The sequence below is a fragment of the Panthera uncia genome, chromosome D2, assembly GCF_023721935.1.
Source record: "Panthera uncia isolate 11264 chromosome D2, Puncia_PCG_1.0, whole genome shotgun sequence".
Taxonomy (NCBI): domain Eukaryota; kingdom Metazoa; phylum Chordata; class Mammalia; order Carnivora; family Felidae; genus Panthera; species Panthera uncia.
The window spans coordinates 8242992-8257769 of NC_064818.1; the positions used below are offsets into that span (position 1 = coordinate 8242992).

The window sequence follows — 14778 nt, forward strand, 5'->3', positions numbered from 1 at the left end:
ACATGTTCAGTACTTTAGCCTAAAAATAACCCCATTTCAATGTTTTCAGGTTAAATCTCAACTTGATTACTGACACAAAAACCAGCCAAATTCCAGCAGTGTAGGTACTTTCCAGAGCTTTCCTGCCTCACCACAGGAGACACCCATACCTTTGTCAGAACGATTCTTCCTCCCATGAGGGATTCGGTGAAGGCAGAGAATATAGCCGTCTTTTGTCTCAACGTAGTGTTCCTCACTAGGGAATCCCCAGTAAGAGATCATTTCAGTCTACAGAGAAAAAGAAAAATGGAATTTCTGTGCACAGAATCTGACAAGATCTCCCACATTAACAGGCAAAGAAGACAAAATGTCAGCAGGCATTCTCCAGGCTTTATTAAATCAGTTAGTTATTAGTGACATTTTAGTGTGCTCAACCTAGTAGCACCCCCCACGCAAGAGTAAATCCTCCACTGGTTTTATGCATACCTTCTACTCACAGGTGTTTGATTAACCTTGGTTTCAACATTCTAACATGTTCTACACCACACATGTCTAATTTCACCACCACGTTGGGCCTCTTTGTTTCCATCCTGGCTCCCAGGTACAAGTAAACATTCTTCATTTGTTTTCTAAATATGCCAGCTAATATTGTGATCTGCACGCATAAAATATCCTTATTTTCAGAGGTCCCTTCCTGGGAAACAAAGCGTAGCATTAATCTGTTTTTATCAATGAACTAATGAAATTACACTAGTAAAATACAGAATGGCAAGGTGGAGTTGGAGGTCAAGAAAAGATGAAAAGCAGGAGATTGTGATCAAATTCACTTCTCCATAAGGAGCAGTCCATGGAGAAACTCTTAACCAGGAGCTCAGTAGAATATGGATAATTCAATTATCTAGATTTAACGTAAGTAAATGCTCACTATCCTTTCCTCTGCAAGTATCTGAAAGAATTTAATTCTTTCATTTTTACAGAAAAAAAAAATTAAAGGAGGGGAGGAATAAGAAAAAATTGGGGACAAGAACTAAAACTTGACCCTAAGACCCTGATCAAGTTACATTCTCTTGACTCACTTTGCATTTATTAGCTTCTAACCGTGGTGTCTTGATTCTTCAGCTGGGTCTCTGCTTCATCTATTTTAAAGTAGCCACTGTCTCTAGTCATTTGTATTTTCCCAATGTTTTAGGCCTAAATGAGATAGTTCCAGGTTTTATTGTTTCCTTAAGATTAATAACCTTGAAACGTTAATTTCAAATTTGAAGTATTAATTACTCCACAAATTGTTTTTGCTTATTTGTTCTAACAAAACTTTTTTTTCAGACATTTTGATTTTTATATTGAACTGTGCTCCCTGGACACTGCTAATCACACCTCTTGTTCACTGTGTTGTAACAGCAGCACTCGGGAGTAGCATTCTTGCAAAGTTTTAATACGTTTTCATCCTTCAAAGAGGTGAGTTGGTGGCTTCATGTGGCCCACTTAACCGAACCTCAGAAAATAACTGACCTTTGTCACATGCATTTTTTTTTTTTTAATTTTTTTTTAACGTTTTATTTTTATTTTTGAGACAGAGAGAGACAGAGCATGAACGGGGAGGGGCAGAGAGAGAGGGGGACACAGAATCGGAAGCAGGCTCCAGGCTCTGAGCCATCAGCCCAGGCTCGAACTCACGGACCGCGAGATCGTGACCTGAGCTGAAGTCGGACGCTTAACCGACTGAGCCACCCAGGCGCCCCCCGTCACATGCATTTTAAAAGCATCTTTCAGGGGCGCCTGGGTGGCTCAGTCAGTTAAGTGTCGGACTCTTGGTTTTGGCACAGGTCACGATCTCAGTTTCGTGAGTTTGAGCCCTGCGTCGGGCTCTGCGCTGACAGTGTGGAGCCTGCTCGTGATTCTCTCTCTCCGTCTCTCTCTGCCCCTCTCCTACTCATGCTGTCTCTGTCTCTCTCAAAATAAATAAATAAAACTTTTTAAAAAATGTTGAAGCATATTTGAGATTTTGAGAAACTTACCACATTCATATTTGTTTCGGGATCCACAGCTGCCAGCTTCCCTTTGAACGCCTCGCACTGCAAGGTCCCAAGGACCAAATAGAACACCAACCCCAGGAGCTGCATTTTCATTCTGTATAAAGTAGTCTATTGTTATTTGTCTGAATTTCACTGCACAAATTATGCTGGTAGATTAATGCTCCCATAAAAAGTTCTGAACCAGGCTTAGGGGCAAGTCAAAGTCAGGTTCAGGGGCAAACACGAGACAAAGGACTCCGGCCCTATCTGGAAACAGAAAAAAGTGAGGAATTATTATTTTTTTTACTAAGAAACCTCTCTACCTGCCATCCTCCACAAGGTTACCATGTGACCTTTGGAGCCCAGCACACCCACTCACCCTCTCACCACAAGGTTCAACAAATTGTTCCAGAGAAATAACAGAGAAGAGGACTTAGAGGGTAATAGGCTGAAAAAAAAGGGAAGATCCACAAAATTTCAGAACCGGTTAACCTCCCATCTTTTCCCTTCGAATAATGATTTAACATTTTTAAGTTCTCATTTTTAAGTGCAGTATTAGTGCATGCCTCCCACTGTCTACTTATTTCCGTTCTTGCCCAAAATTACACATCAGGATTCGAATTTGTCACCCAAATGTTCTGCTAAGTGAAATAAGCCAGATTGAGAAAGACAAAAACCACATGATTCCACGTATAAGTGCAATCTAAAAAACAAATGAATAAACAAACAAAAAGCAGAAACAAACCCATAAATACAGAGAACTAGTGGCTGTCAGGTGGGAGGTCAGGCAAAATGGGTGAAGCGGAGAGGGAGATACCGGCTTCCAGTTATGGAATGAATACATTACAGGGATGAAACGTACAGGGTAGGGAATGTCCTCAAGGGTACTGGAATAGAGTTACATGGTGACAGACGGTAGCTACATTTATGGTGAGCATAGCATAACACACAAAGATGTTGAAACACTATGTTGTACACCTGAAATGAATGGCCCATTGTGTCAACCATACTTCAGTTAAAAAATAATAATAAATTTTTAAAAAATAAATAAAACAAATAGGTCATCCAAGGAAAAAGCTGAAATGAAAAGGAAGCCTGCAAGAGAAACAGGATAGAAGAACATCCCTTTCTCCTTCTGAGACCCTCCAGAACACCAACAAAGATGATCTAGCTTCTGCCAGCACAGCAAAGACCTCGGGGATGGATGTTAAAGGCAAAGTAAAGTGAGTCTCCCCAAGGAACCTGGATGATTAGAAGCAAAGCAGGAACTACAGCCTAGGCATCCTACATTTTTAAAAATATAATCACTTAAAAAAAAAAAAAAAGATGCATGCATGTATACCTATTCAAAGACTTGTATAAAAATGTTTAAAACAGCTTTGTGTGTAATAAACAAAAACTCGAAAAGCGCAAATGTCCAAAATGGGTGAATGGTTATGGATAGGACACGAACATGATATATACATACTACTCAGCAATAAAAAGGAATGAACACACAGTAACACGGATGAATCTCAAACTAATTATGGTGAATGAAAGCAAGACCAAAACACAAGAAGAATAAATACATCTGAGTCTATTTATAGAAAACTCTACAAGCAGATCTAGGGCTGGCTGCCTGAGAAGAAAAGGGAAAGGAGGAAAAGACTGGAAAGGGGTATGCACGAGAAGGGTGATGGACAGGTTCACTATACTGAATTTACCGATGGTTTTGCAGGTGTATGCATATGTCAAAATTTCTAAATTGTTCACTTAAAAAAGTCTTGTTATTGTATGTCAATAATACGGCTGTTTTTGAGACTTGTGCTTAACTGAGTAATCCACAAATCTTAGGGCATTGGTTCTCAGGGGATTACAAATAGTGAATTCTGCCAAAGCAAGCACTGCACTTAGTATCCAACCAGCAGTGACCCCTGAACGTCTACAAAAAAAGTCATGTTACCTTGAATCTGCACCGCCAAAGCAAACTCACTGGCCTTTACTCACAAGTGTAGACTTCTTTGTGGTGGTTGGGAAGGGCTGCCTCGTCCCGAGCCATAAATTCAACCTCCCCAAAATCCATTTTTACTAGGGAATGGGGTGTAGATTGAAAAGGAAACGGAAAAGTTGTGCCCACAATTTAAAACAAAGAATCATCTGGCAGCAGACTGTTTGCACTCAGTCCTGCCCTACAGAACCTGGGCCAGCTGTCCACGGAGAGGCTCCAGGAGGGCGACAGGATCTATCACCCAGGTAATTTTTCCTTCCGACACAACATTAAGCAAGCTTCTCAACCTAGGAGTCAAGGGATTCCCGGAAGGCTGATGATTGAGAAGCTTAAATGGAGAAAAAGCCCCCATCCAGGCTGGATTCTGTGTGCTTTCCTGGGTTTTCTTAGCAACTTTTATCTCGGGTCTTTCTACATTGTAACAATCCAAGTATGTGCTCTGCTGGCCCTCATTTCACCCCAGCCCATGTGCAAAGCTGGCGTCTGACTCAACTTTGAACCCCTAGGGCCTGAAGAGATGCCAGGCAAATATTGGATGCACAGTTCAGATTGGAATACGGGATAGGGAGTGGTCCAAAAGTTCAGTGGCTGGAGAAAAGAAAAACCGCAAAGCGGCCTTCCATTTTGCTTTCTAATAATGACACCACCACCACCAATAATTTCGGTTCCCATTTAAACTTGCGCTACGCGCCAGACAACCGCCGGCAGCGCTGCTGACCTGTGTGAACTACTCTGCGCAAATCTGGGGGGTACCGTTAAATCTTCTTTCGAGAGAGGCTGGGATTGCACCTAGGTTACGTACCGGAAGCAAAGTGGCAACGGGTTTAGAGGGAAGCTTGACCAGGGGAAAGGGGGTAGCTGGGAATCAGGAGTCCCGATTGTCACCGCAGTCCGCGGGTTCCGGACGGCTTTGCTGATCGGCGGCCGCTCGCGTCCAGGAAATCGAAGGGCTCCCGGAGAAGGGCGGGCAACTTCAGGGGGACCCCCCACCCCGAAACCTGGACCGCGCCGCCCGTAGAAGGGGCACCCGCAGATGCTCCAGACAAGGTGCTCCAGGTGGGATGCTCCAGGCGCCAAGAGCAGGGGGTCCCGCCAGCCTGCAGAGGGTCACGGGGAGAAGGGGGGGGGGGGGGAGTGCGGCGGGGCACATGGAGGCAGGGGCTGCCGCACCTCACCTGGCGGCGCAGCCAGAGCCCCACTCACCTGCACTGATCCTCCCCTGCAGCTGTCCAGAGCCGCAGTGCCCGCACGCGGAGCCGGGCACCTGGAGGGCCAGACGCGAGGGCAGGCGCTCCCCCGCTCCCCAGCTTAAGCTTTGTGCACAGCCAATCGGAGCCGCGGGCCTTCGGGAAGTGCGGCAGAGACCCCGCCCTGCCCTGTGCTTCCGAGCGAGCGAGCGTCCGGACCCGCAGAGCATGCGCTGTGGGCGGGCCCCAGCGGGGCGGAGGCTCCGCCTCCCAGACCCAGCAGTAGCCCAGGGACATCATGAGGCAGCGGAGGCTGCCTGCGCCCTGCCAAAGGAGCTCCTGCAGGGTTGGCACCCTCTGCACCTGCCATAAGGCTATGGGCTCTCTAAGTGAAAAGAAATGATATGTTCAGTATAAAGCGCTAAGCAATGTGTCTGATGCAAAGCAATCTTGCTGTACATTTTATTGTTATTTCTAAACTGCCAACCATTAAGACACTGCAGTGTAGCCGCCAACCAAATAAGGTCCCTGTTCTCCTGCTTACATTCCAACGGAAAGAGACACACCATAAATAAATATATAATATAAAGTACTAGAAAGTTCTACAAAGAACAATAAAACAGTAAAGAGACAATAAAGGAAGATGCTATGTTATATGTAAGGTAATCAGAAAAGGACTCTGATGAAGTGACCACTGAACACAAACAGGAAGGTGACTAAGAACCATGTGGATATTGGAGAAAGACCATTCTGGGGTGAGAGAATAGCACGTGCAAAGGCCATGAGGCAGAATATCCTGACGGGTTCTAAGAAGAACAAATGTGGTAGTAGAGAGTGGTAGAACACAAAGTCTTAGAAGTAGCTGGGTGCCCTGCAGGACAATTTTAGAGAAGAAGCCAGTGGAAGGTTTTCCAAAGAAAGGCAACATACTCTGGTTTATAGTTTAGAAAGACCACTCTGTTGGCTAGGGTCAACTATGGAAACAGGGAGACAAATTGGAAGGCTACTGCAATAGTCCAAGCGAGAGTTAATGATGGCTTGGACTGGGGCAGTGGGAGCAGTGGAGGTGGAGAAAAATACTCAGATTCAAATGGAGAAAGTGCCATGAATTCAAATGGAGGAAGCACCGAGAAGAGCAGCTTGGGAGGAAAATCAAGTGTTTGTTCTAGATGTGTTGATTTTGAGACACTCGTTAGAGAATTCTCTCCGCCAAGGCTCTGCCGGCAACCGGAACTCACTCTAGGGATCCCAAACAGAAGAAATGGTTACACAGGTGGCAGAATTTCCAGGAAGCCAAACAGGGTTTGCACAAGCCCCGCAGAGACCGGCGACAGCAGGCAAGGCTGAGGCATTATCGGGGGAAGACAGTGTCACCAGAGACCGGAGGTTCCTGCGTCGAGCAGTAGTCTCTGCCAGAGACACTTCCAAGGCCGAGAGAGGAGAACCACACATCCTGTGGCTTTCCCTGGCTCCCGCCCTCCGGTCTCCCACTAGTCCCTCCTTAGGGTCAAATGCAACCTGACGCTGGCTGACCGAGGACCCTAAGAAATGCAGCCTGCAGGGATCAGACCCCTCACCCTCCAAGACACAGAGCAGAGGACGGACAGAGAATGGATCCAGAGACAAACTGGCAAAGATCAGCACTGGCATGTACACATCCAGTGTTCAAAGTCAAGTTCCAGGCTGGAGATTTAACGTCGGAATAATTTGCTTATAATGGTGTTTAAAGCCCTGAGGCTCTATGAGGTCTCCCAGAGAGGAAGCATAAATAACAAAAAATAACATAGAGACTCAGAAGATACGAAAGCTGAGAAGAGGGCACCTGGGTGGCTCAGTCGGGTAAGTGTCTCATTTCACCTCAGGTCATGGTCTCACGGTTCCCGAGTTCAAGACCCGTATCGTGCTCTATGCCGTCAACATAGAGCCTGCTCCAGATCCTCTCTCCCTCCTCTGCTCCCCCTCCTCCGCTTGCACTCTGTCTCTCTCAAAATAAATAAATAAACTTTTTTAGAAAAAACTGAGACGACAGTCAGGTTGGAGAATCGTGTTGGGTGTGAGACCGAGTCGAGAGAGAGATGACTGGCCCACACTTGAGCACTGAAGAATGAGCATCACATTTAGCAATATTTCTGTGTCAGACGTTGTGCTAAGCCCTTTACACAGAGTATCTCCTTCAGCTGTCAAAACTACCTCCAAAACTCCATTTTGCAAGTGGGTAAATGGAGGGTTAGAAAGGTTCAATATATCGCCTCAAGTCACAAAGTAGAGGGTAAAGCGGTCCGAGACACAGCCCAGGCAAATTAAGTCCAGGCTTTTCATCCATAAACAAACAAACAAACAAACAAATATCCAACCACGAAGCCCCTTCATCCAAGTAAGGGAGGATTTTCCCCACTTTCTGCTTTGGGCCATTGTAAGCCACAGTGACTGGCAGATGACCCATACATTTAGTATAAAGAGAAAGCTTTACAGAAGACAGCAGGTGCAAGGTGGTGTGTGTGTGTGTGTGTGTGTGTGTGTGTGTGAGAGAGAGAGAGAGAGAGAGAGAGAGAGAGAGAGAGAGAGAGAGAGCGCGCGCATGCGAGCGCACGAGCACTCCAGTAATCTACCAAGGGTTCCTCTCAAGTCCTGGGCTATTACCCAGAGTCTGTATGTGAAGAAACTACACTAGACCAGGGAAAAAGACACCTGAGAGGAACAAATGGGAAAATCCCCCAAGTTTACAAAGGATTGAGACTAGTTCAGGCGATACCAGACCAGAAGGGAAAAACCTTATAATATAAAAGACACTTAGTAGTAGACTCAGAAGGATATTATTGCCTCAGCATGGGGCAAAATTATCCCTAAGTAAGCCTGCTTAAAAGTAAGAGTCCTGAAAGAGACCCTCGGTTGATTTTCACAAGACAGTACGGTGGGAAGGAATCATCTTTTTGACAAATGGTGTGGGAACAGCTGGATGGCTCCACGCACAGCAGTTAACTTCCACCCTTACCTCACAGCATATACAAAAACTAACTTGGGGCACCCGGGTGGCTCAGTTGGTTAAACGTCTGACTTTTGGTTTTGGCTCAGGTCACGATATGACAGTTCGTGAGTTTGAGCCCCACTTGGGCTATGCTGGCAGTGCAGAGCCTGCTTGGGATTCTCTCTCTCTCCCTCTCTCTGCCCCTCCTGCTCATGCTCTCTCTCTCTTTCTCAACATAAATAAACTTTTAAAAAATTAACTCAAAATGAACCATCACCATAAATTTGAAATTTATGGGGAGATCAGAGAAAATATTGGGTTTGCCAAAAGGATTTCTTAAACAGAACATAAAAAGCACAACCCATGAAGGAAAAAAAAATTAACAAACTGGACTTCTTCAAGATAAAAAACTTTTTCTATTTCAAAAAATACTTCATAACCGCAGTGAGATTCTGCTTCATATCCACTAGGATGACTATAATAAAAAAGACAGAGAGGTACCTGGGTGGCTCAGTTGGTTAAGTGACCAACTCTGGATTTCAACTCAGGTCATGATCTCACGATTCGTGGGATCGAGCCCCACATCAGACTTCTTGCTGACAGTGCGGAGCTGCTTGGGATTCTCTCTCCCCCTCTCTCTCAGGCCCTCTCCCGCTCATGCTCACTCTCTCTCTCAAGATAAATACAAATAACCTTAAAAGAGACTTAAAGAAAGAAAGAAAGATAATAATACATGTGGAAGAGGATGTGGAGAACACAAGGCAGGCTGGGATATAAGATGGACGGCTGCCTCAGAAAACAGCCTGTAGTTCTTCAAAAGGCTCAATAAACATACAGTTGCCATATGACCTAGCAATTCCCATCCCGTGTATACACCCGAGGGAAATTCAAACTCGTGCTCACGTAAAAACCATCCACAAATGTTCATAGAAGTATCCCTCAGAGCAGCCAAAAGGTAGAGACAGCGCAATGCCTACCAGCTGATGAATGGATAAATGTGATCTATCTCTACGCTGGAATAATATTGCATAATAAAAAAAATGAATGTCTAATGCATGCTATGACATGGATGAACCCTGTACACATGCTGAGGGATAAAAGCCAGTCACACGCACCAAAAAGGGAAAATAACTCCGTTTACATGAAATGTCCAGAATCGGCAAGTCTATCCCAACAGGAAGCAGATTAGTGGTTGCCTCGGGCTGGTGGGGGCAGGGATTGGGAGAATGTGGGTTGACGGCTAAAGGTTGTGGCTTTCTTTTTGCTGTGATGAAAAGGTTCTAAAATTAATTGTGGCGTTCGTTGCACAACTCTGTGGATAAACTGAAAGTCATTTAATTGTACATTGCAAAGAATGACTTGTGTGGTACATGAATTACACCTCAATACACTGTTTTTAAGACTTTATAAAAATGATAAGGTATACTTGTTACAATTTAGTAACAGGACTAAAAACCCAGTCAAAAATGGGCGAAAGGTTTGGACGTGCCACCAAAGTAGATACGTAGATGGCAAATAAACACGTGAAAATATGCTCACCATCATTAGTCATCAGGGAAATGCAAATTATAGTCATGATGAGACACCACTATTCTACCCACCAGAATGGCTAAAATTAAAAAGTGCAGACATGGATGAGAAGTAGCATCCAACTCTTGGTTTGGGCTCAGGTCATGATCTCACATATCAGGAGTTCAAGCACAGAGTTCAAGGCTCTGTGCTAACAGCTCGGGACCTGCTTGGGATTCTCTCTCTCTCCGTCTCTCTCTGCCCCTCCCCTGCTCATTCTCTCTCTCTCCCTCCCTCCCTCTCTCTCTCCCTCCCTCTCTCTCTCTCTCTCTCAAAATAAATAAACATTAAAAAATAATGAAATATTGATACACGTAGCAACATGTATGGCTCTTAAAATAATTACGTTGAGGGAAAGAAGACAAAAACAGTACACACTGTATGATTTCCTTTGTAGAAAATTCTAGAAAATGCGAATTAATCCACAGTGACAGAAAGACTATTACTGGTTGCTTGACAGGGGAGTATCTTTTGGAGAAGAGAAGAGGTTGGATTCCAAAAGGGCACAAGCAAACTTTTAGAGGGAATGGATGTATTTATTATTTTGATTGTGGTGAGGGTTTCACAGCCATGCACATATGTCAAAACTCATCAAAATGTACACTTTAAATGTGTGCAGCCTAACCTTCATCAGTTGTACCTCAACTGGACCTGTTTAAAAAACTGAATAGCGTCGATTCACTGAGCTCTTGCTATGTGCCAGATACTAAACAGTTTACAGAAACTAACTTCTTGAATCATTAACCACTTAGCACTTAACAGTAACCCGTTCTCGTTGTCTTTCTGAAGGCCAGGTGCCCTCCTGGGCGTCCAGGATTCAGAAGTAGACAACACCAGCCCCTTCCCTCAGAGTAGAGTGCAGGAGGCGAGGAGGTGGGGAACTGGAACCTCAGAGCAGAAAGGCCCAACTCTCCTAGCCCAGCTCTCCTAGCCTGTGGTCAAGAGTCTAGGTACCATATGGAGAAAGATAGGCTGAGTCTTCAGCCCTTAGAACTCAGAATGGTGTCTCTCCCTTCATGGACAATAGGTGGCAGAAGTTCCCCCAGAAAACTGGTTCTACATTTGGGACTCACACAGGGAGGTCCTGTCCCATCTGGTGCTTAGGGCCTTAGGGTCTCACAGGCCTTTGGCCCTGTTTTCTCCACCTTTTATCCCTACACAAGTTTCAGGGCTGAAGGTTCCAGGGGACTCCACTTCTCTGTGCTCAATAAATTCTAGTGACTGTCCCACGTCCCAAAAGGAGGGCGTTTAAACATATCTTGTTTTGTTCTGTCTCTGAGAAGATGCTTATTGGTAGGCAGTGGATACTACCAAATGAAGTAGCTTTGGGGGTGAGGGGAAGGAGCTGTCACGGAGAATCGATGGAGTTTAGGAATCCGGGACACCCCAGGCTTTGACCTGAGAGGGCAGAATCGAGCTCTGCCTCTTCCTTTTCCTCTTTTGGGCTTTCCAGTTAGTTCCAGCACAAAAAGCAAATGGTGGCTGGCAGTGGCACATTCCAGCACCAGAAGAATTTCTGGAAACGATTTTACAAGGAGCCATTGATTCCCAGCACACAACTGCCTTTGATTCCAATTAGTGACATTTGTAGATACCTACTAAAGACCATCCCCAGCTGAGGGCACTAAAATGAATGAGTCCAAGCCTTCGGTGCCTCAGTAACTTGGCATCATGCCTAGTCCAGAGGTCAGATCCAAAAGCCTGCAGATATGTTTCATCTGCCAACATAGCTGGTTAGAACATAGAATGTTCTAGAAATTTGAATTCGTGGATGCCAATGAAAAATCAAAGGAGCTTGCATAAAAATCTATCACTCTGGCTTCTCTTAAAAAATGTAAAAAACCTTATATCTTCTATATCTCATCTATGATATGCCTTCGCCGGTCCCATATCCTGTACCCCCAGCCTGCCAACTTGGTGAGCATCTAGCCATCTTTGAAGATTTGGTTCAAGCAATCCCTTCTCAAGAAAATGTTTCTCCACTTCACATGCTCCTTATCTCACTCCAGATACACCAGTTCCAGATGAGTCTGTCAACAACAAATTGTTAAAATAAAGCACTGGTCAAAATCAACATTTTGAGTAACTGATATTTTTCTCATGCTTTAGTAACTTGGTGGACACCGTGCATCTTTTAGTAATTTTTGTTCACTTTTCAGCTGTTTCTGGGGCCTTTCCTTGCCTCAATTTCTTCAGCTGTAAAATGGGGGATTATCAGAGTCCTCATCTACTAGGGCTCTTAAGAATTTTTAAAGGAGTTATACATTCCCATGTCTTATATTTTAAAATACATAGGAAGTGTTTAAACTTTGTCTGGAAAATAGTAAGTAATCATTCGTTATCAGTTGTTATTTCTGTCTTTCTATTACATAAGTACTATTCTTGTAATTCCACAAGTAACCCAAGTTAATTGAAGCAAAAAACAGAAAATGAGAATAAAATAAACAAAAATCTACAATAATTTCACTAAGAGAAAAACGTTGGTAACATTTACTATCTATCTCTCCAGATCTATTTCCTGCATACATGATTATATCTTCCCAGAATGAAATACTTTATATATAACATTTTATACCCTAACTTTTGGGGATTGTGTGTGTGTGAGTGTATGTGTGTGTGTGAGAGTGTGTGTTAGTTCTAATTTATTTTGACTTAATCAGGTCATCTGATTTTTCTGCACATATCTCTGAGATTTAAGTACGATTTATTTCTAGTGCCCTGTCTAAAAGTAAACTTAGGGAAAATACAAGTTTACGGTGTTGCCTCTGGCCAGAGTCATGCAGCCTTAGTTACGGTTAAAGAACCGTGTAAAATTGCGTCAGGAAACAATATAAAGTTGCCTCCCCAAGAATCTGTGGACTGCTGTTCCGCCTGAAGTTAGCACAATGTGCAGTTTGCGAGAAAAGCATAATAGCAGTTTACAGGTTAGTAAGAGTCACAGGATGTAGCACTTCGGCCCTTGTACCCACAGATGACATCACTGGTGCAGTCGGCCAAGAATGTTTTGCAGGTCCAGGGCCCTGAAGCAGGACGACCCCCTCACTACAATCACACCCAAAGGAACAAGATGACCAGAGAAAGAAAATACTACAGCTGACCTAACCTCTCATCAGTCAGCATGATCCGAGGCCGAGACCCTTACCCTGAACTTTCACCCTTTAAAATCACCTGTTTGTTAGCCTTCCGGGAGTTCAGAGCTTTGAGCATTAGCTCCCCGTTCTCCTCGCTGGAGCCACACCAGGAGCCTATCTTGCTTCACCACCAAAGCGCTGTGTCAGTTTTTCCATTAGCTAGCTGCTCATCAGCTGGACAGCTCTCACTTGGTTTAGTTACAAGAGTAGCCAAAAAGTAGCAATGACCTAAATGTTCTTCAGCTGACAAATAGGTAGATAAAAATGGGATGTATCCATACAATAGACAGATATCGGGTAATATATCCATCTATAGTGTGGACAAACCTTGAAAACATGCTAAGTGGAAGAAGCCGTTCACAGTTACACATATTGTCTAATTCCATTTATAGAAAGAGAAAGTAGATTCCCAGCTGGCAGGCGGAAAGGCAAGGCGGATATGGGCAGTGACGGCTCATGGGTACGGGATTTTTTGGGGGGATGATGAAACTGCTCTGGAATTCAACAAATCAGATAGTGGGACTGTTGTACCCCATACCATTTAGTGACTCTATGCCAAACCACTGAACTGTGCACTTGAAAGGGGTGAATGTTATAACACGGTCTGTGAATTACATCCCAATAAAGCTGCTAAAAACCATGTGTGAGTTGAAGCAAACTGGTGTCAGAAAAATTTGAGCTGTGATACACATCAGGGTGTAGCCTGGCGGTTTATCACTTTTACGAATCTGGGGACTCTAAGTTTGTGGTTTCTATTACAACTTTCCATTCCTTCTTAGTAGTTTAGCCACCAGCAGGTCTTTTTATTTTTTAATATAACTTATTGTCGAGTTGGCTAACATACAGTGTGTATAGTGTGCTCTTGGTTTTGGGGGTAGATTCCCTTGATTCATCACTTACATACAACACCCAGTGCTCATCCCAACAAGCGCCCTCCTCAGGGCCCATCCCCCATTTCCCCCTCTCCCCCGCCCCCCATCAACCGTCAGTTTGTTCTCTGTATTTAAGAGTCTCTTATTGTTTGCCTCCCTCTGTTTGAAACTTTTTTTTTGTTTACTTCATCACAGAGAAGGGACAATAGAGCCAAGCCCTAAAGGAAATGGGTGAGCTAGCCCTGTAGACGTTGGGGTGGGGGTGGGGGCATTCCAGGCGGAGACCTGGCAGGTGCAGAGGCCTGACTGCCCCAAGCATGTTCCATCCAGGGGGCCAATGAGGCAGAGGAGGAAGGTAAGGACATGGGGAGGCCATCGTGCATGACCTCATAAATCCTTGTGAGAACTTAGGCTTTAACTGATTTGAAAATGTTTTCAGGGGAGGAGCCAAGATGGCGGAACAGCATGCAAGTTTTTTGTGCGTCTCGCATCCATGAAACACAGGCAGACCAACACTAACCCATCCTACACACCTAGAAAACTGGTGGATTCACACAACAATCTGCACAACCTGAACCACAGAATTCAGCAGGTATGCGGCGCGGAGAGGTGAACTTGGGGAGCGAGAAGGCACAGGAAGGGAGGTGCTTTCGCAAGCGGAGAGAGGACAGAGACTGGGGGCGAGGGGGAGAATACAGGAAAAGCACCCCTCCTCAAAAGCAGCTGGAGAGAAAGTGGAAAATTGGAAACAGCCGCAGGGACTAAACTAAAAGGGGAGAAAGGAGAGGGTTTCAATTCCATTAAGACTGTAAACAAGGGGAACGCAAAGGCTGCAACTCTGCAGCTCCCTACCTGGCGGTGCTCTGGTGCGAAGGGCGAATCCCCAGGAGCAGAGTGGGGTCCGGGAGGTTCTCTGGCCACACGGGGAAAAGCGGTTCCACTGCTGGAAGGACACTTGGCAGAGACGGTTGAAGCCCCCTGGTCCCGGCAGACCCCAGAAAACGGCCACATTCGCTGGGGCGGGGACAAGGTCCTTAAGGCTGAAGCCTGGTGCCAGATGTGTGTTGTGATTTTCC

At 44.9% G+C, this 14778-nt stretch overlaps 1 protein-coding gene across 3 annotated transcripts in view; it reads right to left on the bottom strand.

Moving 5' to 3' along the window:
* LIPA (lipase A, lysosomal acid type) overlaps positions 1-13046 on the bottom strand; it is a 51090-nt gene extending 38044 nt beyond the window's left edge. For 2 of the 3 annotated variants that reach the window (XM_049646084.1, XM_049646083.1), the window contains exons 1-3: positions 5182-5310; positions 1995-2106; positions 150-267 (exon numbers count right to left, since the gene is read on the bottom strand). In XM_049646084.1, the coding sequence (XP_049502041.1) occupies positions 150-267; positions 1995-2105 (229 nt within the window). In that variant the 5' untranslated portion in view covers position 2106; positions 5182-5310. Of the gene's footprint in view, positions 1-149; positions 268-1994; positions 2107-5181; positions 5311-12867 lie in introns of those variants that run through there. The other variant, XM_049646085.1, reaches the window with a different exon arrangement.
* Positions 13047-14778: the final 1732 nt, after the last annotated feature.